This window comes from Melopsittacus undulatus, chromosome 28, assembly GCF_012275295.1.
Source record: "Melopsittacus undulatus isolate bMelUnd1 chromosome 28, bMelUnd1.mat.Z, whole genome shotgun sequence".
NCBI lineage: Eukaryota > Metazoa > Chordata > Aves > Psittaciformes > Psittaculidae > Melopsittacus > Melopsittacus undulatus.
This window is the reverse complement of record NC_047554.1, coordinates 56,003-80,143: the sequence shown is the minus strand read 5'-3', so window position 1 is coordinate 80,143 and position 24,141 is coordinate 56,003. Positions and strand designations below refer to the sequence as shown.

Below are 24,141 nucleotides of genomic sequence, written 5' to 3'. Positions count from 1 at the left end.
ACAGTCCTAAGCCTGGAATGATCCCACCTGGAATGATCCAAGGACAGTCCTAAGCCTGGAATCAGCTGCATAAAGGAATCAGATGCTCTGGAGAGGCTCCAGTGGTTTATTATCCATTGGGAAGCATCCATGGGGGGTGGGAGCCGTGATTCCAGGTTCTTGGAGTGCGTAGGGATGGAAGAGGGATAGCCAAGGGATAGCAGGGATGGGAAAGGGATAGCAGAGGGATATCCAAGGGATATCAAGGATACCAAAGGGATATCCCTTGGGTATCAGGGATATCAGAGGGATATGAGAGGGATAGCAGGGATGGAAGGGGGATACCAAAGGGATATTAGGGATATTAGAGGGATATCAGGGATGGAAGGGGGATACCAAAGGGATATCAAAGGGATATCAGGGATGGAAGAGGAATATCAAAGGGATATCAGGGATACCAAAGGGATATCCCAGGGGTATCAGGGATGGAAAAGGGATATCAGAAGGGTATCAAGGATGGAAGGGGGATATCAAAGGGATACCAAAGGGATATCAAAGGGATATCAGGGGTATCCCAGGGATATCAAGGATACCAAAGGGATATCAGGGATACCAAAGGGATACCAGAGGGGCACAGAGGACAATGAGACACGGCTGCTGCCACCCACAGCATCCACCCCAGGCTCCCCACAGCTCCGGCTGCCGTCAGCGCAGGGAGATGGAGCCCAGCTCCAGCCAGAACCAAGGCCGGAGCCTCTCCCCATGGAATGAGGCCGATGGGAAGGTGAAGATGGGAACCTGGTTCTCCACATCCCAGAACTTCACCTCCCCCCCCTCATAATCCAGGGACACCCGGATGCGCCGCGGCACCCTCGCCAGCCTCAACACCAGCGGGGGCGAGGCCAGGACCCGGCTCTGGAAGCCCCATTGCTGCAGGGCCCAGATGCCTTGCTCAGGGCTGAAGGTGATGGAGCCTTTCCTCCTCACCGAGGCTCTGGTGATGCCCACAGCACAGAACTGCCCTTGGGAGACATCCACATCCCAGCAGTGGCGGCCGGAGGAGAAGGATTCGCATCCCAGGACACAGGGGTCGGAGTCGAAGCGCTCGGGAATGTCGGGAGGAGGATCCAGGTGGAATTCCCAGCGCACGCTGCGGTGGTCGGGGGATAGCACCAGGCGAGGGTGGGCGCTGGAGGGGTCCAGGGTCACCTGGGCTGGAGGGGAGGGATGGGGGTCAATGGGGTTGGGGTGCTCTTGGGTGGTCAATGGGGTTTGGGGTCCTCTTGGGTGGTCAATGGGGTTTGGGTGTCCAATGGGGTCTTCTTGGGTGTCTAATGGGGTTTGGGGTCCTCTTGGGTGGTCAATGGGGTTTGGGGTCCTCTTGGGTGGTCAATGGGGGTTGGGGTCTTCTTGGGTGTCTAATGGGGTCCTCTTGGGTGGTCAATGGGGTTTGGGGTCCTCTTGGGTGGTCAATGGGGTTTGGGGTCCTCTTGGGTGTCTAATGGGGTTTGGGTGTCCAATGGGGTCTTCTTGGGTGTCTAATGGGGTTTGGGGTCCTCTTGGGTGTCTAATAGGGTCTTCTTGGGTATCTAATGGGGGTTTTGGTGTCCTCTTGGGTGGTCAATGGGGTTTGGGGTCCTCTTGGGTGTCTAATGGGGTTTGGGTGTCCAATGGGGTCTTCTTGGGTGTCTAATGGGGTTTGGGGTCCTCTTGGGTGTCTAATAGGGTCTTCTTGGGTATCTAATGGGGGTTTTGGTGTCCTCTTGGGTGGTCAATGGGGTTTGGGGTCCTCTTGGGTGGTCAATGGGGTTTGGGGTCCTCTTGGGTGGTCAATGGGGGTTGGGGTGCTCTTGGGTGGTCAATGGGGTTTGGGGTCCTCTTGGGTGTCTAATGGGGTCCTCTTGGGTGTCCAATGGGGGTTTGGGGTCCTCTTGGGTGTCTAATGGGGTCCTCTTGGGTGGTCAATGGGGTTTGGGGTCCTCTTGGGTGGTCAATGGGGTTTGGGGTCCTCTTGGGTGGTCAATGGGGTCTTCTTGGGTGTCTAATGGGGTCTTCTTGGGTGTCTAATGGGGGTTCTGGTGTCCTCTTGGGTGTCTAATGGGGTCCTCTTGGGTGTCTAATGGGGGTTTGGGGTCCTCTTGGGTGGTCAATGGGGTTTGGGGTCCTCTTGGGTGTCTAATGGGGGTTTGGGGTCCTCTTGCGTGTCTAATGGGGTCCTCTTGGGTGTCTATTGGGGGTTTTGGGGTCCTCTTGGGTGTCTAATGGGGGTTTTGGTGTCCTCTTGGGTATCTAATGGGGGTTTGGGGTCCTCTTGGGTGTCTAATGGGGGTTTTGGGGTCCTCTTGGGTGTCTAATGGGCTCCTCTTTGGTGTGTAATGGGGGTTTGGGGTCCTCTTGGGTGTCTAATGGGGTCCTCTTGGGTGTCTAATGGGGGTTTTGGTGTCCTCTTGGGTGTCTAATGGGGGTTTTGGTGTCCTCTTGGGTGGTCAATGGGGTTTGGTGTCCTCTTGTGTATCTAATGGGGGTTTTGATGTCCTCTTGGGTATCTAATGGGGGTTTTGGTGTCCTCTTGGGTGTCCAATGGGGGTTTTGGGGTCCTCTTGGTTGTCTAATGGGCTCCTCTTGGGTATCTAATGGGGGTTTGGGGTCCTCTTGGGTGTCTAATGGGGGTTTTGGTGTCCTCTTGGGTGTCTAATGGGGGTTTTGGTGTCCTCTTGGGTATCTAATGGGGTTTTGGTGTCCTCTTGGGTGTCTAATGGGGGTTTTGGTGTCCTCTTGGGTATCTAATGGGGGTTTTGGTGTCCTCTTGGGTGTCTAATGGGGTTTTGGTGTCCTCTTGGGTGTCTAATGGGCTCCTCTTGGGTATCTAATGGGGGTTTTGGTGTCCTCTTGGGTGTCTAATGGGGGTTTTGGTGTCCTCTTGTGTATCTAATGGGGGTTTGGTGTCCTCTTGGTTGTCTAATGGGCTCCTCTTGTGTATCTAATGGGGGTTTTGGTGTCCTCTTGGGTATCCAATGGGGTCTTGTCCTCCAGGTCTCCCTGTGGTCCCTTCCCAAGCCCCATCACTCACCCATGGCATCCTCCTCCTCTCTGCCTGCACTCACCCATTGTCTCCTCTTCCTTCCCTAAGGACACACACAAGCACTCACTGTGCTGCAGGGGGGTCCTGGATCCATAGGGAAGATCCTGGATCCATAGGGAAGATCCCGGATCCATAGGGAAGATCCTGGATCCATAGGGAAGATCCTGGACCCATAGGGAAGATCCTGGATCCATAGGGAAGATCCCAGATCCATAGGGAAGATCCCGGATCCATGGGGCTCACTCACTGTGCTCCTGCAGGCACCTTCCTTCAGAGGAGAAGCCAAAGCCTTGTTACCATTGGGACATTCCCGATGATCCCATGATATCCATGGATGCAGATCACCCCCAGAGCCACATTCCCACTATTCCAACCCCTATATCCTCACTGGCTGCTCCCAGGGTCACTCACGTGCTTTGGCTTTGTATTCCTCTGGGAAGAGAACAGAGGGAATGGTCAGTGTGTGATCCCAGCATTCCCAATGTGATCCCAGGGATTAGCATTGCTTGGGTGGTGAGGGAACATATGGCAATGGGAATGCTGCAGGGATACCTTGGAGCAGCTTCCAGGGCCTAAAGGGGTGAGCTGGGAATGGGTTCCTACAATGGCACATAGGGATGGGATGGGGATAACTGCTCCCAAAGGAAGAGGGAAGAGTGGGATAACGGGAGGAGATGGATGGAGAAGGTTTGGATCCAACCTGCTCCAGTGCCCATGGTATCCAATGGGAATGGGATGAGCTTCAGTCCCTTCCCACCCATTCCATGGATCCCTCCCCATCCAAGGCACTCACCCAGCTCTGCAGTGAGTTCCTCTGGATAGACAAGAGGAAAGGAAGCATTCCATGAGCATTCCCAACGCTGGGATCACCCACACCAAGCTCCAGGCTCTGCACTCACCAATCCTCCTCTCGCGGGTCTCTATGGAAGGATCCATCCCAGTTATTCCCAGTTGGATTTATCCCATATCCTAACCCCAATGAGCTTCCCTCATTCCCAGCCCAAATCCCATAGGATTAGGGATAGGGAAGGGACTCACCCAGCTCCAATGTGAGTTCCTCTGGGAAGAGCAAAGGGAAAAGCAGATTTAATGATGGCTCTTTCCCCCTATAGATCCATCAATCCGGAGCTTATGGATCTTTGTATCCCAATGGATCGAACGTGGATCCAAAGCATCATTCCAAAGGGATTCAGGATGCTCGAGGAGGACTCAGGCTCCTTTTGTCCCATGGTAGAAGGGAAGAGCTTTGCTTCCCTATGGAAGAGCAGCACTCACCGATGCGTGTGCTCTGCTCCGCTGGGAATGCCGGGAATAGAGGCAGAGCTTCAGGTGGGAGAAGGGCAGGGAAAGGGGAATAGTAGGGAACAGGGAATAGTAGGGAAAGGGGAATAGCAGGGAAAGGGGAATAGTAGGGAAAGGGAATGGCAGGGAAAGGGAATAGTAGGGAAAGGGGAATAGTAGGGAACAGGGAATAGTAGGGAAAGGGGAATAGTAGGGAAAGGGAATAGTAGGGAACAGGGAATAGTAGGGAAAGGGAATAGTAGGGAAAGGGGAATAGTAGGGAAAGGGGAATAGTAGGGAAAGGGAATAGTAGGGAAAGGGGAATAGTAGGGAAAGGGAATGGCAGGGAAAGGGGAATGGCAGGGAAAGGGAATAGTAGGGAAAGGGGAATAGTAGGGAAAGGGAATAGCAGGGAAAGGGCAATAGTAGGGAAAGGGAATAGTAGGGAAAGGGCAATAGTAGGGAAAGGGAATAGCAGGGAACAGGGAATAGTAGGGAAAGGGGAATAGTAGGGGAAGGGAATAGTAGGGAAAGGGAATGGCAGGGAAAGGGAATGGCAGGGAAAGGGGAATAGTAGGGAAAGGGGAATAGTAGGGAAAGGGAATAGTAGGGAAAGGGAATGGCAGGGAAAGGGAATGGCAGGGAAAGGGAATGGCAGGGAAAGGGGAATAGTAGGGAACAGGGAATAGTAGGGAAAGGGGAATAGTAGGGAAAGGGGAATAGTAGGGAACAGGGAATAGTAGGGAAAGGGGAATAGTAGGGAAAGGGGAATAGTAGGGAACAGGGAATAGTAGGGAAAGGGGAATGGCAGGGAAAGGGGAATGGCAGGGAAAGGGGAATAGTAGGGAAAGGGAATAGCAGGGAAAGGGAATGGCAGGGAAAGGGAATAGCAGGGAAAGGGAATGGCAGGGAAAGGGGAATAGTAGGGAAAGGGAATGGCAGGGAAAGGGAATGGCAGGGAAAGGGGAAGGGAAGGCAGGAAAGCAGGCCAGGACTCACCAAGCTCTTCCGTGATCTCTCCTTAAGGAAGGGAATAAAAGACTCCATTAGGAATTCTGGGCTCAAACCTCATCTGAAACCTCGGGAACAATCCCAGGATTCCAACAACCATGTGGGAATTGGGTATTTGGGGGGGGGGGGGGATGGGAAGCTCTTTGGGATTGGGATAACCTGCAGATAACCCATCCCAAGCAATTCCAGCCCAAAGGAGAACAGAACCCACCTATGTGTCTGTCCCGATCCTCTAAAAGCAAGGAGGAGAACCAGGGTTAGGATAATAGGGGAGAGAATCCATGGATTCCCATTGGGATTCTCTCCTGCCCTATTCCCTTCTCCTTCCCTATGGGAAGAGCCAACTTCCCTCCATATCCACAGTTAAATGGGGGGATGAAGTTCCGACGTTCCCATCACTGATTCCCATAGGAAGCCAGTGGAATTCCAAGCGGGATCCCAGGAAGGACGTACCCAGCTCTGCAGTGAGAGGAGCATCAGGGCAGGGATCCAGGTGGGAAGTGCTCCAGGAAGGGGAATGGGACTCACCTCGTTCCAGGTCTCTGTCCTCTGGGAATGGCAGGGAAAGGAAGGAAAAGGGAATGGGAAGAAGGAAGGAGAATTCCTTGGAGCCTTTGTCCCATGTCATTCCCAAGCTCTGGCATCGGCACAGCCCCAGCCCATCCCAGTTTGCCAGGTGGAAGGGAAGTGGAGCTTTACCGAGCTCATTGGGAGATCCATCTGCAATGGGATGGGATGGAATGGGATGGGATGGAATGGGATGGGATGGAATGGGATGGAATGGGATGGGATGGAATGGGATGGGATGGAATGGGATGGGATGGGATGGGATGGGATGGAATGGGATGGAATGGGATGGGATGGAATGGGATGGGATGGGGATGGGGATGGGATGGGGATGGGATGGGATGGGAATGGGGATGGGATGGGATGGGGATGGGATGGGAATGGGATGGGAATGGGGATGGGATGGGATGGGATGGGATGGGATGGAATGGAATGGGATGGAATGGAATGGGATGGGATGGGATGGAATGGGATGGAATGGGATGGGATGGGATGGGATGGGATGGGATGGAATGGGATGGGATGGATGGGATGGGATGGAATGGGATGGGATGGGATGGGGATGGGATGGGATGGGATGGAATGGGATGGATCCATTGGGAACAAGCACTCCCAGCTTCCTGCTCCCTCAGCTCCTCTGCCAGAGGGAAAGGTGAGACCTGGATTTGCCCTTTCCCAGCCCCATTTCCCAGCCCCATCCCAGGCTCTATCCCTTGGCCCTCTGCCGTTATCCCTAAAGCAGATGCCAAAGGTTGGGAAGAGCCAACCAGAGCCACCAAATCCCTATGGATCCAGCTCAGCTCCAGATTCCCTTCAAGAGGAAGGGGAGGAAGTTATGGAAGGGGAAGGCAGGAATTCCAGAGGGAAAACCTTGGGAATGAGGAAGGAGCAGGAACCCTCATAGGGATTCAGGGATCAGATTCCAGGGACCCCAAATGCACTCACGCATTCCTGAATCCTGGCTCTCCGCAAGAGGGAAGGGATCCGGGTTGATGTCATCCTCAGCCCTGTTCCTATGGGATCTGTGGTCGGGAAAACCCAGCAGCTCCCTCAGGCGCCCTGGGAGGGACATGGATGAGGTTAACCATGGAATTCCGGATGCTGACATTATGGATAGGGATACATGTGTAATGGGATATGGGTATTCTCCATGTGAGCATCCGGTTAGAGCCCATTGAGGACATGGAATATTGGGAATATCGAGACATTATCCACATAAATCCCATCCCAAGCACATTGGGGCCAATGTGACAGCAGCCGGATTGGGATCCCCCAGGATATCCTGCATTCATGGCCCCTTTTCCCTTCCCTTTCCCCTTTGGAACAGTTGAGCCCCACATTTGGGGTTTATTCCCTCTTGTATTAGGGTTTCCCAGGGAATTCCCATTGTGGGTATTGGATTCAGACCAGAACCTGGAGCAGGGAATGGCACTTACGGATCTCAGCTTCGTTTTCCCCTGGAAGAAAGGGAATAACGGGAATAAATCCTATGGAATCCACAGTGTATCCCAGAGCTCCTCTTGGGATCTGGGAACGCTTCATTCCCATCCCTATTCCGCTCCCAACCCCTCCGAGCCTCACACAATGAGCACTTATGGGGCAGAACCAGCCCCACATATGACCCAGGAAGAATCCAATGGGATTTATAGGGGGATAAGCACCTGGATCCATGACCCCCCCAAGTGCTGGTGTTGCTGATCCCTAGGAACAGCAGTGGGATGGAGCTGGGAATACTCACAGATGATCAGATCCCGTTCCTCTGCAAAGGGCAAAGAGACAGAAATGAACCCAAATGAGCTCTTCCAATGGGTTTCCTGGAGCTGGGATCTGATCCCTAGTGCTGCTTGGGATCGGGATCGGGGGGGATAGTGATCCTATGGTGTCATGGAGTCATGGAACCTCCTATGGAATCTATCATATGATCCGTCCATCCTACCATCTAATCCAATAGCCTGTCATACATCCCATCATAGAACCATGTATCCCATCCTATATCCCACCATCTAATCCAATATCCTGTTATATATCCCATCATAGAACCATGTATCCCATCCTATATCCCACCATCTAATCCAATATCCTGTGATACATCCCATCATAGAATCATGTATCCCATCCTATATCCTACCATCTAATCCAATATCCTGTGATACATCCCATCATAGAACCATGTATCCCATCCTATATCCCACCATCTAATCCAATATCCTGTTATATATCCCATCATAGAATCATGTATCCCATCCTATATCCCACCATCTAATCCAATATCCTGTCATACATCCCATCATAGAATCATGTATCCCTATATCCCACCATCTAATCCTATATCCTGTGATACATCCCATCATCGAATCATGTATCCCTATATCCTACCATCTAATCCAATATCCTGTTATACATCCCATCATAGAACCATGTATCCCATCCTATATCCCACCATCTAATCCAATATCCTGTGATACATCCCATCATCGAATCATGTATCCCATCCTATATCCCACCATCTAATCCAATATCCTGTGATACATCCCATCATAGAACCATGTATCCCATCCTATATCCCACCATGTAACCATACATCCTGGTCCATATCCTTCCATCCATCCCACCATCCCCTATAGGATCCCCCACAGTCCCATCCATCCATCACCCCCTTATCCCACTGTTTGCACCCATCCTCAACCCAACCAGGCTGGGAATTCCCATTGGGAACACCTGGGAATGTCCATGTTGAGGGCAGGGAATTCCTTACCGAGCTCAGCAGCCTGTTTCCCTGCAAACAGAGGGGGAAGGGCAGGGATTGGGGCTGAGCCTTTTCCATAGGGACACAATTCCAGGTGGATAACAGGGAGGCACTTACGGAGCTTCCGGCCGCATTCCTCTGCAAGGCAATGGGAATGGGGATCAGTGCATTGGGATCAGCATCATTCCCACCTTATGGGTCAATGGGGAAGGGACTTACTGATGTCTGCAGTGAGTTCCCCTAGGGAAGGAGATGGGAAACACAATGGGATGGATGGAAGAGCCTCTGGAATTCCCTAAATCCCAGTGCTGGGATAAGGGAGGTGGAACCCACCTATCTTTGTGTGCTGCTCACCTGGGATGGAAGGAGAACAACAGGGATTTACTCCTGCCCCTCATCCTTTGTTATCCCATCATCTGGAATACCAAGTGCTTTCTGCTCTGTGTTATTCCCATTGGATCACGTTATTCCCATTGGATCACGTTATTCCCATTGGATACACGTTATTCCCATTCCCTTCCCCATCTCAGCCCCTCTGATGCTGTTTCACCCCAGCTCCCAGAGGCTCAGATTGAGGATTCCTTTGGGAAAAGCACTGTTTTATAGGATTTAATATTCCCAAATCTTGGCTATTTTGACCCATTTCCATGGAAAATGAATCCAGTCATTAAAATTAATGGGAATTTAAGGAAATTTAAGGAAATTTAAGGAATTTAAGGAAAACTTACCCAGCTCCACCGTGAAGATCCCTGCAAGCAGAAACAGGCTTAGATCCCATTTGGGTTCCCAAACCCCATGATCCCAGCTCACCTCTTCCCATGGGAATTCTCCCTTTCCCTCTCCCCTCCCCTTGACCTTCGGATCCGGCCTTCCCAAAGGCAGGAATTCCAGATCCCTGGAGCACTTACTGATGGTCGCATCACATTTAGCTAGGACAAAGGGAAGGAATAGGAGATTCCCATCAGTTTTCCAGGTCCTTTTCCCCCTTTTCCCCTCTTTTCCAGGCAGGAATGTTACTCACTGAGTTCTGCAGTGAGTTTCCCTGGAAAAGGGGAAAGAGAAGGATATTGAGGTCAGCATTCCCATCTCCTCTCCGGGCACAATGGGAATAACCCCATGGATAGTGGAAAACAGGGAAGAGGGAATAGGGACTAGAGCAGGGAGGAAAAGCAGCATCCCAGCAATGCCCATTGGGGGCAATGGGAGGTTTGGGATACAGAAACACTGGAAAACTGTGGGAATTGGTGCCCAGGAGAGGAGATCCGTTGGGAATGGGACATGGATTGAGCACAGAAGCACTTACGGAGCCTCGAATCCCGGTCTCCTGCATGGAAAAGGAAGGGAAAAGGCTCAAATCCAGCGTTTTGGGGGGGTTCATCCCTCTTCCCAAAGGACAAGAGGTGGGAGCAGGGCTCATCCCATGTCATTCCATGCATCCATACACCGGGAATGGGAGCGTGAAGCACACTTACCCAGCAGAGCAGTGAGGCGCCCTTGGGACCGGAGGCAAAGAAGAGGCATCAGAGTGACCCAAAAGGGACGTTTCTGAGCCCAAAAAGAGCTGGGATTTGGGATGGAAAAGAGGGAAAAGCACTCACGGACTTCGGCAGCGAGTCTGGCTGAGGAGGGAAAGGGAATTCCCAGTTATATGGGGGGGATATAGGGAAAAGCCAAAGCTTAGGCTGAGATCTATGGGGGAATGATCCCATTTGGTGCTTTTTCCACCCAGATTTGCCCCAATTCGGGTGTTTTCACCCCAAAAACACATGGATATACTCACTGGTTTTCCGGTCGCGTTCCTCTGGGAAGCAAAGGAGGAAATGGTTACTAAGGGATTCCCTATTCCCTATTCCTGGCATTGCACTTGGGAATGCTGCTATTCCCAGCCCAGCATCACCTGGAGCTTGGACCCTGGAATTCCAGGCTGTGGATGCTATTCCCATATTCCCAATAGGATTTGCCCCTCTGTTTCCCCCCATCCAAGGGGGAATTCCACTTACTGATCCTGGCATCCCGTTCACCTGGAAGAGCCAAGGAACAACCAGTCACTGCAGAGACACCAAAGCTCTTCCCACCCCATTCCCTGCGGCTGGAATACCCCAAACCAGAGCTTTGGGAAGGGGAAATCCCCCTTTAAGCCTCTTATTCCCCCCCAGATCCCATAAAACTCTCTGTTTTCCCAGTGTTTGCATCCCAAGGGATAACCTCCTTACCCAGCTCCGCTGTGAGTTTGCCTGGAAACAAAGGAAATAGGGGAATATTAGCCTTAAAATCCACCTTGTTTTCCCTATGGATTTCCCAATGGCTTTCCCAAGGGAAGAGTTGCATTAGAATGGGAATGAGCCCAAAGAGGCTTTGGGATATGGGAAAAGAACCATCCCTGTGCTGATGGAAACAGGGATGTGGGAAGCGGAGGCTGCTCAGAGCACCTCTGCAATGGGGCGATCCCAAAGCCTCCCATGTATCCCCCAGATCCTATAGGATCCGGGTCCGGAGCGCATGGGGTGATCCCTGATTCCCATTGGGAATGAGAAGTGGAACTTACTGATCCTCCTGTCCCGTTCCTCTGAAAGGGAAAACACCAAAGGTCAGGGAATGCTCCATCCCAACCCATCATCATCCTTCATCCCAACCCATCATCATCCTCCTCCATCCCAACCCATCATCCTCCTCCATCCCAACCCATCATCCTCCTCCATCCCAACCCATCATCATCCTTCATCCCAACCCATCATCATCCTTCATCCCAACCCATCATCATCCTCCATCCCAACCCATCATCCTTCATCCCAACCCATCATCATCCTTCATCCCAACCCATCATCATCCTCCTCCATCCCAACCCATCATCCTTCATCCCAACCCATCATCCTCCTCCATCCCAACCCATCATCCTCCTCCATCCCAACCCATCATCCTCCTCCATCCCAACCCATCATCATCCTCCATCCCAACCCATCATCCTCCATCCCAACCCATCATCATCCTCCATCCCAACCCCCCCATCCTCCTCCATCCCAACCCATCATCATCCTCCTCCATCCCAACCCATCATCATCCTTCATCCCAACCCATCATCCTCCTCCATCCCAACCCCCCCATCCTCCTCCATCCCAACCCATCATCATCCTCCTCCATCCCAACCCATCATCCTCCTCCATCCCAACCCCCCCATCATCCTTCATCCCAACCCATCATCCTCCTCCATCCCAACCCATCATCATCCTCCTCCATCCCAACCCATCATCCTCCTCCATCCCAACCCATCCTCCTCCTCCATCCCAACCCATCATCCTCCTCCATCCCAACCCATCATCATCCTTCATCCCAACCCATCATCCTCCTCCATCCCAACCCATCATCCTCCTCCATCCCAACCCATCATCCTCCTCCATCCCAACCCATCATCATCCTTCATCCCAACCCATCATCATCCTCCTCCATCCCAACCCATCATCCTCCTCCATCCCAGATCCTGGAATAACGGGAATGACACCATTCTGGGAATGGGATGAGGTTACTTGAAGGAGGGTTGGAGCAGGGAATCCCAACCCCTTCCCTAAGCATCCCAATGGATCCCAGGGAGAGGAAGGGAAGCACTCACCCAGCTGGGAGCTCAGGCTCTCTGCTTGGGAATCCATGGAAAACAAGGAATGGTCAATAAGAGGAAATCGGGAATTCCCAGGGATGCTCCTGCCCTATCCAGGGCTCTGCCTTGGGAATTCCCTTTGTTCCCACTGATGAAGGGACCTCAGAGCTCATCCAGCCCAATGCCATAGGGACACTGGAGCAGGTTGCTCCCTTGCAGCATCCAGACCTTCCCATTCAACCCATCCCAATGTCCCACTGCCCTCTTCCCAATATCCATCCAATTCCTCCTTCTTCCAGGTCCTGTCCCTGCATCCCTTATCCCAAGCCCCTCTTCCAGGTTTCCTATAGCCCCTTTAGGCTGCTTCTGAGGGATAACCCCTGGCAAACCATGGGATCCCAATCCACAGGAGCCCATCCTATGGGAACTGCATCCGGACTTACCTATCTCTGCTGTGAGTTCACCTGGAAGCAGGGAGATAAAGTGGGATGAAGGTTAAGGGATGATGGGAATCTGATCTGGGGTGATGGGAGTGGGGTGGATCCCAGGGCTCACATGGGATCCATCCAATAGGGAATTCCCTATCCCAGGGCTCACATGGGATCCATCCAACAGGGAATTCCCTATCCCAGGGCTCACATGGGATCCATCCAATAGGGAATTCCCTATCCCAGGGCTCACATGGGATCCATCCAACAGGGAATTCCCTATCCCAGGGCTCACATGGGATCCATCCAACAGGGAATTCCCTATCCCAGGGCTCACATGGGATCCATCCAACAGGGAATTCCCTATCCCAGGGCTCACATGGGATCCATCCAACAGGGAATTCCCTATCCCAGGGCTCACATGGGATCCATCCAACAGGGAATTCCCTATCCCAGGGCTCACATGGGATCCATCCAATAGGGAATTCCCTATCCCAGGGCTCACATGGGATCCGTCCAATAGGGAATTCCCTATCCCAGGGCTCACATGGGATCCGTCCAATAGGGAATTCCCTATCCCAGGGCTCACATGGGATCCGTCCAACAGGGAATTCCCTATCCCAGGGCTCACATGGGATCCATCCAACAGGGAATTCCCTATCCCAGGGCTCACATGGGATCCATCCAACAGGGAATTCCCTATCCCAGGGCTCACATGGGATCCATCCAACAGGGAATTCCCTATCCAAGGGCTCACATGGGATCCATCCAATAGGGAATTCCCTATCCCAGGGCTCACATGGGATCCGTCCAACAGGGAATTCCCTATCCCAGGGCTCACATGGGATCCATCCAACAGGGAATTCCCTATCCCAGGGCTCACATGGGATCCATCCAACAGGGAATTCCCTATCCCAGGGCTCACATGGGATCCATCCAACAGGGAATTCCCTATCCCAGGGCTCACATGGGATCCATCCAACAGGGAATTCCCTATCCCAGGGCTCACATGGGATCCATCCAATAGGGAATTCCCTATCCCAGGGCTCACATGGGATCCATCCAACAGGGAATTCCCTATCCCAGGGCTCACATGGGATCCATCCAACAGGGAATTCCCTATCCCAGGAACTCACCGTTCTCCATGTCACATCCCTCTAGGAGAGAGCCACAAAGCTTGGGAATGCTGCAGGATGGCAGGGAGCCCGTTCCCTGCTCCGGGAGCATTCCCAGTTCCACGTCGCTCTCTGCATGGGACAAAGGGGAACAGAACTGGTTGGGAATGGGCAATGGGGCTGGGCACTCACCGGGGTCCTCCTTCAGCAAAGGGGATGTGAGGGCAAGGATCCGACCCCGGAGCGCATCCATAGGGATAAAGGGGCAGGAAAAGGCACTCACGGAGCTCTGCATCCCATCCGGCTGCAAGAGAGGCACCAAGCTGAGCTTAACATCCCATCCAACCCATTCCATGATAGATGATCCCTTCCAACCCATTCCATGATAGATGATCCCTTCCAACCCATTCCATGATGGATGATCCCTTCCAACCCATCCCATGATAGATGGTCCCTTCCAACCCATTCCATGATAGAGGATCCCTTCCAACCCATTCCATGATAGAGGATCCCTTCCAACCCATTCCATGATAGATGGTCCCTTCCAACCCATTCCATGAGGGTCCCTTCCAACCCATTCCATGATAGATGATCCCTTCCAACCCATTCCATGATAGAGGATCCCTTCCAACCCATTCCATGATAGAGGATCCCTTCCAACCCATTCCATGATAGATGGTCCCTTCCAACCCATTCCATGAGGGTCCCTTCCAACCCATTCCATGATAGATGATCCCTTCCAACCCATCCCATGATAGATGGTCCCTTCCAACCCATTCCATGAGGATCCCTTCCAACCCATCCCATGATGGATGATCCATTCCAACCCATTCCATGAGGGTCCCTTCCAACCCATTCCATGAGGGTCCCTTCCAACCCATTCCATGATAGATGATCCATTCCAACCCATTCCATGAGGATCCCTTCCAACCCATTCCATGATAGATGATCCCTTCCAACCCATTCCATGAGGATCCCTCCCAACCCATTCCATGATAGATGATCCCTTCCAACCCATTCCATGAGGATCCCTTCCAACCCATTCCATGATAGATGGTCCCTTCCAACCCATTCCATGATGGATGATCCCTCCCAACCCATTCCCCATTGGAGGCTCCCTCCCACCCCAAACTGCTGTAGGATCCCTGAGCTCAGCATCCCTTTTCCCTTGGAAAGAAGGGGAGAGCAGGGAATGGGTTTGGGGCTGAGCCTCATCCCATTGGAATCAGCCTCGGGAATGACAGGGCAGGATATGGGAGTTAAGGAGCCCCAATAGGGTTTGCCTACCTGGGTCCATCATCCAGTTCACTTCCCAACTGGAACCAGCCCCAGCAGCCTGTGGGATGAAGGGAACATCATTGGAACATCCATTGGGAACACCAGTGGGTACCGGGATATAGGATCCCTCTATAGGATCCTCTATAGGATCCCTCTATAGGATCCCTCTATAGGATCCCTCTATAGGATCCTCTATAGGATCCCTCTATAGGATCCCCCTATAGGATCCTCTATAGAATCCATCTATAGGATCCCTCTATAGGATCCTCTATAGGATCCCTCTATAGGATCCCTCTATAGGATCCCTCTATAGGATCCTCTATAGGATCCTCTATAGGATCCCTCTATAGGATCCCTCTATAGAATCCCTCTATAGGATCCCTCTATAGGATCCTCTATAGGATCCTCTATAGGATCCCTCTATAGGATCCCTCTATAGGATCCTCTATAGGATCCCTCTATAGGATTCCTCTATAGGATCCCTCTATAGGATCCCTCTATAGGATCCTCTATAAGATCCCTCTATAGGATCCCTCTATAGGATCCCTCTATAGGATCCTCTATAGGATCCCTCTATAGGATCCCTCTATAGGATCCCTCTATAGGATCCCTCTATAGGATCCCCCCTTCAATCCTGCTTCCCGGTGCCCTAAAGATCCCTCTTGTCCCAGGCTGCTCCCATCCCATATCACATTACCCCCCCCCCAGGAAGATCCACATGGAATAGGATATCCCAATGCCATGGATGGGAACAGGACTCACCAGTGCCTATGGGGCCGGCTCCGGGAATGGGATTGGGAAGGGTCTGGAATGGGATTGGGAAGGGTCTGGAATGGGATTGGGAAAGGTCTGGAATGGGATTGGGAAAGGTCTGGAATGGGATTGGGAAAGGTCGGGAATGGGATTGGGAAAGGTCTGGAATGGGATTGGGAAGGGTCTGGAATGGGATTGGGAAAGGTCTGGAATGGGATTGGGAAAGGTCTGGAATGGGATTGGGAAAGGTCGGGAATGGGATTGGGAAAGGTCGGGAATGGGATTGGGAAAGGTCTGGAATGGTGTCCCAGGCAGGACAGCTGAGCCAGGTCCTATCTAATTATAGCGGCTTTAAATGCCGAGGGGGGATCCCGATATGGACATGACGGGAATGGGATCCTATGGGAGGGGACAATCCCATGGGCGCTATAGGGGATGTGGGAATTGGGGAAGCACAAGGAGGTCCTGTATGGGAGTGAATCTGCCCTATCCAAAGGGAATCCACTGTATCCAAAGGGGAATCCACTGTATCCAAAGGGAATCCACTGTATCCAAAGGGGAATCCACTGTATCCAAAGGGGAATCCACTGTATCCAAAGGGGAATCCTCCATATCCTAAGGCAGGAGACATCGATTCCTGGTTTCCATCACCCTAAAAGAGCAGTTTGGGGTCATTTCTCACCACTTTGGGGTCATTTCTCATCACTTTGGGGTCATTTCTCATCACTTTGGGGTCATTTCTCATCACTTTGGGGTCATTTCTCTTCACTTTGGGGTCATTTCTCTTCACTTTGGGGTCATTTCTCATCACTTTGGGGTCATTTCTCATCACTTTGGGGTCATTTCTCATCACTTTGGGATCATTTCTCATCACTTTGGGGTCATTTCTCATCACTTTGGGGTCATTTTTCACTGTTTTGGGGTAATTTCCCATAATTTTGGGGTCATTTCTCCTCATTTTTGGATCATTTCTCACCACTTTGGGGTCATTTCTCATCACTTTGGGGTCATTTTCACGACTTTAGGATCATTTCTCACCAGTTTGGGGTCATTTCTCACCAGTTTGGGGTCATTTCTCACCACTTTGGGGTCATTCCTCATCACTTTGGGGTCATTTTCACGACTTTGGGGTCATTTCTCTTCACTTTGGATCATTTCTCATCACTTTCCGTCTGTTTTTGACCCTCTCTGTGCCTCCCCCCCTTCCGTACAACAACATGGCGGCGCGCATAGCCCATCCGCCGCCATCTTCCCTCCCCCTCCCCCTTACTTCCGCTTCCGCCGGAAGCCCCCCTCTCCGCTCCGCTCCGTGCGCAGGCCGCACGCCTCAGCCCGGCGCTCCGCTCCATCCGCCTCCATCCGCCTCCATCCGCCGCCATCCGCCGGTCCCACCGGTTCCATCCGGTTCCATCCGGTGCCACCGACGGTACCGGAGCCATCCGCAGCCATGACGGAGCAGATGACGCTGCGGGGAACGCTCAAGGGCCACAACGGGTGGGTCACGCAGATCGCCACCACACCGCAGTTCCCCGACATGATCCTGTCCGCGTCACGTGGTGAGGGCCGGGGGGGGGCACGGACGGGACCATTGATGTATGGGGGGGGGCACGGACGGGACCATTGATGTATGGGGGGGGATGAGACCATTGATATATGGGGGGGGGGTACGGGAGGGACCATTGGTGTATGGGGGGGGGCACGGGAGGGACCATTGATATGGGGGGGGGGGGCACGGAGGAGACCATTGATATGGGGGGGGAGAGCACGGAGGAGACCATTGATATGGGGGGGAACGACACCGATTGGAGGGGATGAGACCATGGTGGGGAGGGGGGTCCCCTTAAAGCCCTTCCTGTGCCCCACAACCCCCATGGTTGGAGCCGCCATAGGGGCAGGTGATGGGGACCTCACCCTGTTCCCTTGGGCACCCCCCCATTGCTTTGGGACTGATGGCATCACCCCCCCCATTGCTTTGGGACCGATGGCATCACCCCCCCCATTGCTTTGGGACTGATGGCATCACCCCCATTGCTTTGGGATTGATGGTATCCCCCCCATTGCTTTGGGATTGATGGTATCACCCCCCCCATTGCTTTGGGATTGATGGTATCACCCCCCCCATTGCTTTGGGACCGATGGCATCACCCCCATTGCTTTGGGACTGATGGCATCACCCCCATTGCTTTGGGACCGATGGCATCAGCCCCATTGCTTTGGGACTGATGGCATCACCCCCCCCATTGCTTTGGGACTGATGATATCCCCCCCATTGCTTTGGGACTGATGGTATCACCCCCCCCATTGCTTTGGGACTGATGGCATCACCCCCATTGCTTTGGGACTGATGGCACCACCCCCCCCATTGCTTTGGGACTGATGGTATCCCCCCCATTGCTTTGGGACTGATGGCATCAGCCCCATTGCTTTGGGACCGATGGCATCACCCCCCCCATTGCTTTGGGACCGATGGCATCACCCCCCCATTGCTTTGGGACTGATGGCATCACCCCCCCCATTGCTTTGGGACTGATGGCATCACCCCCCCCATTGCTTTGGGACCGATGGCATCACCCCCATTGCTTTGGGACTGATGGTATCCCCCCCATTGCTTTGGGACTGATGGCATCACCCCCCCCATTGCTTTGGGACTGATGGTATCCCCCCCATTGCTTTGGGACTGATGGTATCCCCCCCATTGCTTTGGGACTGATGGTATCCCCCCCATTGCTTTGGGACTGATGGCATCACCCCCCCATTGCTTTGGGACTGATGGCATCACCCCCCCCATTGCTTTGGGACTGATGGTATCCCCCCCATTGCTTTGGGACTGATGGTATCCCCCCCATTGCTTTGGGACCGATGGCATCACCCCCCCCTTTGCTTTGGGACTGATGGTATCCCCCCCATTGCTTTGGGACTGATGGCATCACCCCCATTGCTTTGGGACCGATGGTATCACCCCCCCCATTGCTTTGGGACCGATGGCATCACCCCCATTGCTTTGGGACCGATGGCATCACCCCCATTGCTTTGGGACCGATGGCATCACCCCCCCATTGCTTTGGGACTGATGGTATCCCCCCCCCCATTGCTTTGGGACTGATGGTATCCCCCCCATTGCTTTGGGACTGATGGCACCAACCCCCCATTGCTTTGGGACTGATGGCATCACCCCCCCATTGCTTTGGGACTGATGGCATCACCCCCCCCATTGCTTTGGGACTGATGGCATCACCCCCATTGCTTTGGGACCGATGGTATCCCCCCCATTGCTTTGGGACTGATGGTATCCCCCCCATTGCTTTGGGACCGATGGCATCACCCCCCCATTGCTTTGGGACTGATGGCATCACCCCCCATTGCTTTGGGACCGATGGCACCACCCCCCCCATTGCTTTGGGACCGATGGTATCCCCCCCATTGCTTTGGGACTGATGGTATCCCCCCCATTGCTTTGGGACTGATGGCATCACCCCCCCATTGCTTTGGGACTGATGGCATCACCCCCCCCATTGCTTTGGGACTGATGGTATCCCCCCATTGCTTTGGGACTGATGGCATCACCCCCCCATTGCTTTGGGACTGATGGCATCACCCCCATTGCTTTGGGACCGATGGCATCACCCCCATTGCTTTGGGACTGATGGCATCACCCCCCCCATTGCTTTGGGACTGAAGGCACCACCCCCCCCATTGCTTTGGGACTGATGGTATCCCCCCCATTGCTTTGGGACTGATGGTATGGGGGATACCATTAGGGTATGGGGGGGGTGCAGATGAGACCATTGATGTATGGGGGGGGCACGGGAGGGACCATTGATGTATGGGGGGTCCCCATTGCTTTGGGACTGATGGTATCTCCCCCCCTATTCCTTCCCCTATATTCCCATGATCCCAGACAAAACCATCATCATGTGGAAGCTGACTCGGGACGAGACCAACTATGGGATCCCCCAACGAGCCCTTCGTGGCCATTCCCACTTCGTCAGTGACGTCGTCATCTCCTCGGATGGGCAGTTTGCCCTCTCGGGGTCCTGGGATGGGACCCTGCGGCTATGGGATCTCACCACGTGAGTGGGGTCGGATGTGGGGCTGCCCCATTGCGGTTGGGGGGGGATGTGGGGCTGCCCCATTGATGTGGGGGGGGATGTGGGGCTGCCCCATTGAGGTTGGGGGGGATGTGGGGCTGCCCCATTGATGTGGGGGGGATGTGGGGCTGCCCCATTGAGGTTGGGGGGGGATGTGGGGCTGCCCCATTGAGGTTGGGGGGGGATGTGGGGCTGCCCCATTGAGGTTGGGGGGGGATGTGGGGCTGCCCCATTGATGTGGGGGGGATGTGGGGCTGCCCCATTGAGGTTGGGGGGGGATGTGGGGTTGCCCCATTGAGGTTGGGGGGGGATGTGGGGCTGCCCCATTGAGGTTGGGGGGGATGTGGGGCTGCCCCATTGAGGTTGGGGGGGGATGTGGGGCTGCCCCATTGAGGTTGGGGGGGGATGTGGGGCTGCCCCATTGATGTGGGGGGGATGTGGGGCTGCCCCATTGAGGTTGGGGGGGGATGTGGGGCTGCCCCATTGAGGTGGGGGGGATGTGGGGCTGCCCCATTGAGGTTGGGGGGGGATGTGGGGCTGCCCCATTGAGGTTGGGGAGGGATGTGGGGCTGCCCCATTGATGTGGGGGGGGGATGTGGGGCTGCCCCATTGAGGTTGGGGGGGGATGTGGGGCTGCCCCATTGATGTGGGGGGGGATGTGGGGCTGCCCCATTGAGGTGGGGGGGGGATGTGGGGCTGCCCCATTGATGTGGGGGGGGATGTGGGGCTGCCCCATTGCTGTGGGGGGGATGTGGGGCTGCCCCATTGATGTGGGGGGGATGTGGGGCTGCCCCATTGAGGTTGGGGGGGGATGTGGGGCTGCCCCATTGATGTGGGGGGGATGTGGGGCTGCCCCATTGAGGTTGGGGGGGGATGTGGGGCTGCCCCATTGATGTGGGGGGGGATGTAGGGTCTGCTGTGGGGCTGGGACGTGGGGGACGTGGAAACCCCTTCCCACCCCAAACCATTCCATGATCCCATCAATCCCAAGCTCCTCTCCCGATGATTACACTGACTCATCCCTGATCCTTTGGGATCTGAGGACACGTCCTGCAATGATGATGGGAGAGAAGCTTTGGGGGGGGGGCTCCAGCACCAGCATTCCCTATGGGATTCCCCCTGTTTTAATGGGATTTCTCCCTGTTTTTAATGGGATTTCTCCCTGTTTTGCCCCTGTTTTAATGGGATTTCTCCCTGTTTTTCCCCATTCCCCCTGTTTTAATGGGATTTCTCCCTGTTTTTAATGGGATTTCTCCCTGTTTTGCCCCTGTTTTAATGGGATTTCTCCCTGTTTTCCCCCATTTCCCCTGTTTTAATGGGATTTCTCCCTGTTTTTCCCCCATTCCCCCTGTTTTAATGGGATTTCTCCCTGTTTTAATGGGATTTCTCCCTGTTTTCCCCCATTTCCCCTGTTTTAATGGGATTTCTCCCTGTTTTTCCCCATTCCCCCTGTTTTTAATGGGATTTCTCCCTGTTTTCCCCCATTCCCCCTGTTTTAATGGGATTTCTCCCTGTTTTTCCCCATTCCCCCTGTTTTAATGGGATTTCTCCCTGTTTTCCCCCTGTTTTAATGGGATTTCTCCCTGTTTTAATGGATTTTCCCCCTGTTTTAATGGGATTTCTCCCTGTTTTAATGGGATTTCTCCCTGTTTTAATGGGATTTCTCCCTGTTTTTCCCCCATTCCCCCTGTTTTAATGGGATTTCTCCCTGTTTTAATGGGATTTCTCCCTGTTTTCCCCCTGTTTTAATGGGATTTCTCCCTGTTTTAATGGGATTTCTCCCTGTTTAATGGGGTTTCTCCCTGTTCCCATAGCGGGACCACCACCCGCCGCTTCGTGGGCCACACCAAGGACGTCCTGAGCGTTGCCTTCTCCTCCGACAACAGGCAGATCGTGTCAGGCTCCCGGGATAAGACCATCAAGCTCTGGAATACATTGGGGGTCTGCAAGTACACGGTGCAGGTCAGCCCCACATCCCATAGGGAAAGGCTTGGGATCCATGGCTTGGGGATCAGAGGGGTCTGAATGGTGTGGGCTCATTGGGGTCTCCTCACCATGATCCCAATCCCATTCCCAGGATGAGAGCCACTCGGAATGGGTGTCCTGCGTCCGCTTCTCCCCCAACAGCAGCAACCCCATCATCGTGTCCTGCGGCTGGGACAAGCTGGTCAAGGTGGGTTGGGATGGAGCAGCTCCAGCCTGGAATCCTGCCCCATTCCCACTGTTTGTGGGGCCGGGAGCAGCGTTTATCCCATTCCCATCTCATCCAGGTCTGGAATTTGGCCAACTGTAAGCTGAAGACCAACCACATTGGGCACACTGGGTACCTGAACACAGTGACTGTGTCCCCTGATGGTTCCCTCTGTGCTTCGGGAGGAAAGGTACATCCAAAGCTCCATAACCCAGGAATACCCCCCCCCACAACCCTCACTCATCCCAATCCTTCCCTGTATCCCATAGGATGGGCAGGCCATGCTGTGGGACCTCAATGAGGGCAAACACCTCTACACGTTGGATGGAGGGGACATCATCAATGCTCTCTGCTTCAGCCCCAACCGCTACTGGCTCTGTGCAGCCACCGGGCCCAGCATCAAGATCTGGGTATGTCCATGTCCCCATCCCGATGGAATTCCATTGGGAAGCTGTGATGAAACCTTCAATGCCAACCGAGTGCATCCATGTGGAGACCCAGAGGCTGTTTCTGAGCCCCCATCCGGCTGCAGTGGGAATGGGATCGGGAGCTCCCATCCGGAGCCTTCATTCCCTGCCCTTGATCCCATAGGATCTGGAAGGGAAGATCATCGTGGATGAGCTGAAGCAGGAGGTGATCAGCACCAGCAGCAAAGCGGAGCCGCCCCAGTGCACGTCCCTGGCCTGGTCTGCAGATGGGCAGGTGAGATCCATGTCCCCATCCATGCATCCCAGCCTCGGGAATGGGGCTTGGGGGGACAGATCCCTTCCCTAACCAGATCCCCCTCTCCTGTGGGGTCTGTGCCCTCAGCCCCATAGGGCTCCTGTGTTCCCATCTGATCCCGCTGTTCCCTCTCTCCACAGACCCTGTTTGCGGGATACACGGATAACCTGGTGCGGGTTTGGCAGGTGACCATTGGGACACGCTGAGGTCCCCATTGGAACCCCAATAAACCAGCGCTCCTCACCATTCCCAGCTCCGTGCTTGGATCCTGCATTCCCAGCTCCAGATTCCCATTGTCCCCAACCTCAAGGGCACTGGAATGATGGGATGGAGGGAAGACATCCCATGGCCTTCCAGCCAATGGGGGCTCTCATTCCTTCCCAGCCTCTGGAATAACCTGGGAACACACACACACAATTCCCAGGAAACCCCAGTTTAGCTCATTCCAGAGGCATTGGTGTCCTCATCCCATTGGTGTCCTCATCCCAACCAGGGGTTTCCTTTAGAAAGGGTTTAAGGTGGGATTTAGGCCCCGAGTCCATGCCCATATAACCATTCCCTATGGATCTGGGCTTGGATTGCTCATTCCCAGCTGCATCCGGTGGGTGGGAGTGAGGCAGCATTTATGGGCTCGACCAAACCCAATAGGAATCAATGAGGGATCCAGTGATGGATCCATGGAAAACCCCAGGGCACAACAAACCTAATAGGAATCAATGAGGGATCCAGTGATGGATCCATGGAAAACCAGCTGGATTGGTTGGGAATTGGATCCCGGAAGCTTCCGTTGGGATCTCACCAAGGCCAAGGCAGATTTACAACCTTAAGTCTTTATTATTTGACATCATAAAACTAAATCTCCATTTAATTCCCATTGTAGCCAAAAATAGTTGGAAGTAGCTCTGGAATGCCAAGAGGAACAACCCCCACCAACAGAAAGAGGGATAATACACAACGGGAGTCTCTGGATTGAGCTGGAATCTCGGGAGCAGAGACATGGAAAAGGGAGCAAAAATAAATAGAGGAGCAGGAACAAGTGCTGGGGAATGGGATGGAGAGCCCAAAACCAGGGAATTCCATAGGGAAAAGCAGGATGGACTCCAGGTCTGGACACCAGCCTGGGGCTGAGGGAGCTTGGAAGTGAATCCCAAAGGATTCCAACCACCTCAGTGCAACCAGCAATAGGAGGTTGGTTCAGAATGAAGCCAAGAGCTTCGGGACACAGAATCCCACCGGGAATGGGAGAGGAGAGCTCCTGGCAGCAGGAAAACTGCCTTTGAGGTGGATCCTTCCCTAAGTCCAGCCCAGAC

The 24,141-nt window shown here is 53.7% G+C and overlaps 2 protein-coding genes across 8 annotated transcripts; one reads left to right on the top strand and one right to left on the bottom strand.

The window, feature by feature from the left end:
• Positions 1-572: 572 nt before the first annotated feature.
• LOC115947192 (E3 ubiquitin-protein ligase TRIM58-like) lies at positions 573-17,382 on the bottom strand. Of its 7 annotated transcripts, XM_034072468.1 has the most exons (36): positions 17,100-17,382; positions 15,086-15,134; positions 14,082-14,102; positions 13,820-13,930; positions 12,699-12,719; positions 12,271-12,294; positions 11,212-11,232; positions 10,880-10,900; positions 10,667-10,687; positions 10,447-10,467; positions 10,265-10,285; positions 10,139-10,159; positions 9,970-9,990; positions 9,688-9,708; positions 9,575-9,595; positions 9,395-9,415; positions 9,000-9,020; positions 8,886-8,906; positions 8,784-8,804; positions 8,676-8,696; positions 7,659-7,679; positions 7,357-7,377; positions 6,866-6,979; positions 6,053-6,073; positions 5,882-5,902; positions 5,807-5,812; positions 5,565-5,585; positions 5,342-5,362; positions 4,337-4,357; positions 4,100-4,120; positions 3,961-3,981; positions 3,855-3,875; positions 3,473-3,493; positions 3,309-3,329; positions 3,084-3,104; positions 573-1,193 (listed from the first exon to the last, which is right to left on the bottom strand). In XM_034072468.1, exons 2-36 carry the CDS (start codon positions 15,096-15,098, stop codon positions 685-687), a joined length of 1,386 nt encoding a protein of 461 aa, XP_033928359.1. In that variant the 5' UTR covers positions 15,099-15,134; positions 17,100-17,382; the 3' UTR covers positions 573-684. The 7 variants fall into 7 exon arrangements, with proteins under 7 accessions (XP_033928359.1, XP_033928354.1, XP_033928355.1 ...); XM_034072463.1 differs by having other exon boundaries at positions 8,676-8,804; XM_034072464.1 differs by having other exon boundaries at positions 8,676-8,804; positions 12,271-12,291.
• On the top strand, positions 17,146-23,077 carry RACK1 (receptor of activated protein C kinase 1). Its single transcript, XM_034072470.1, has 8 exons — positions 17,146-17,385; positions 19,728-19,899; positions 21,732-21,879; positions 21,995-22,090; positions 22,188-22,298; positions 22,378-22,518; positions 22,700-22,810; positions 22,972-23,077. The coding sequence occupies exons 1-8, from the start codon at positions 17,277-17,279 to the stop codon at positions 23,035-23,037; spliced, it is 954 nt and encodes a 317-aa protein (XP_033928361.1). The 5' UTR covers positions 17,146-17,276; the 3' UTR covers positions 23,038-23,077.
• Positions 23,078-24,141: the final 1,064 nt, after the last annotated feature.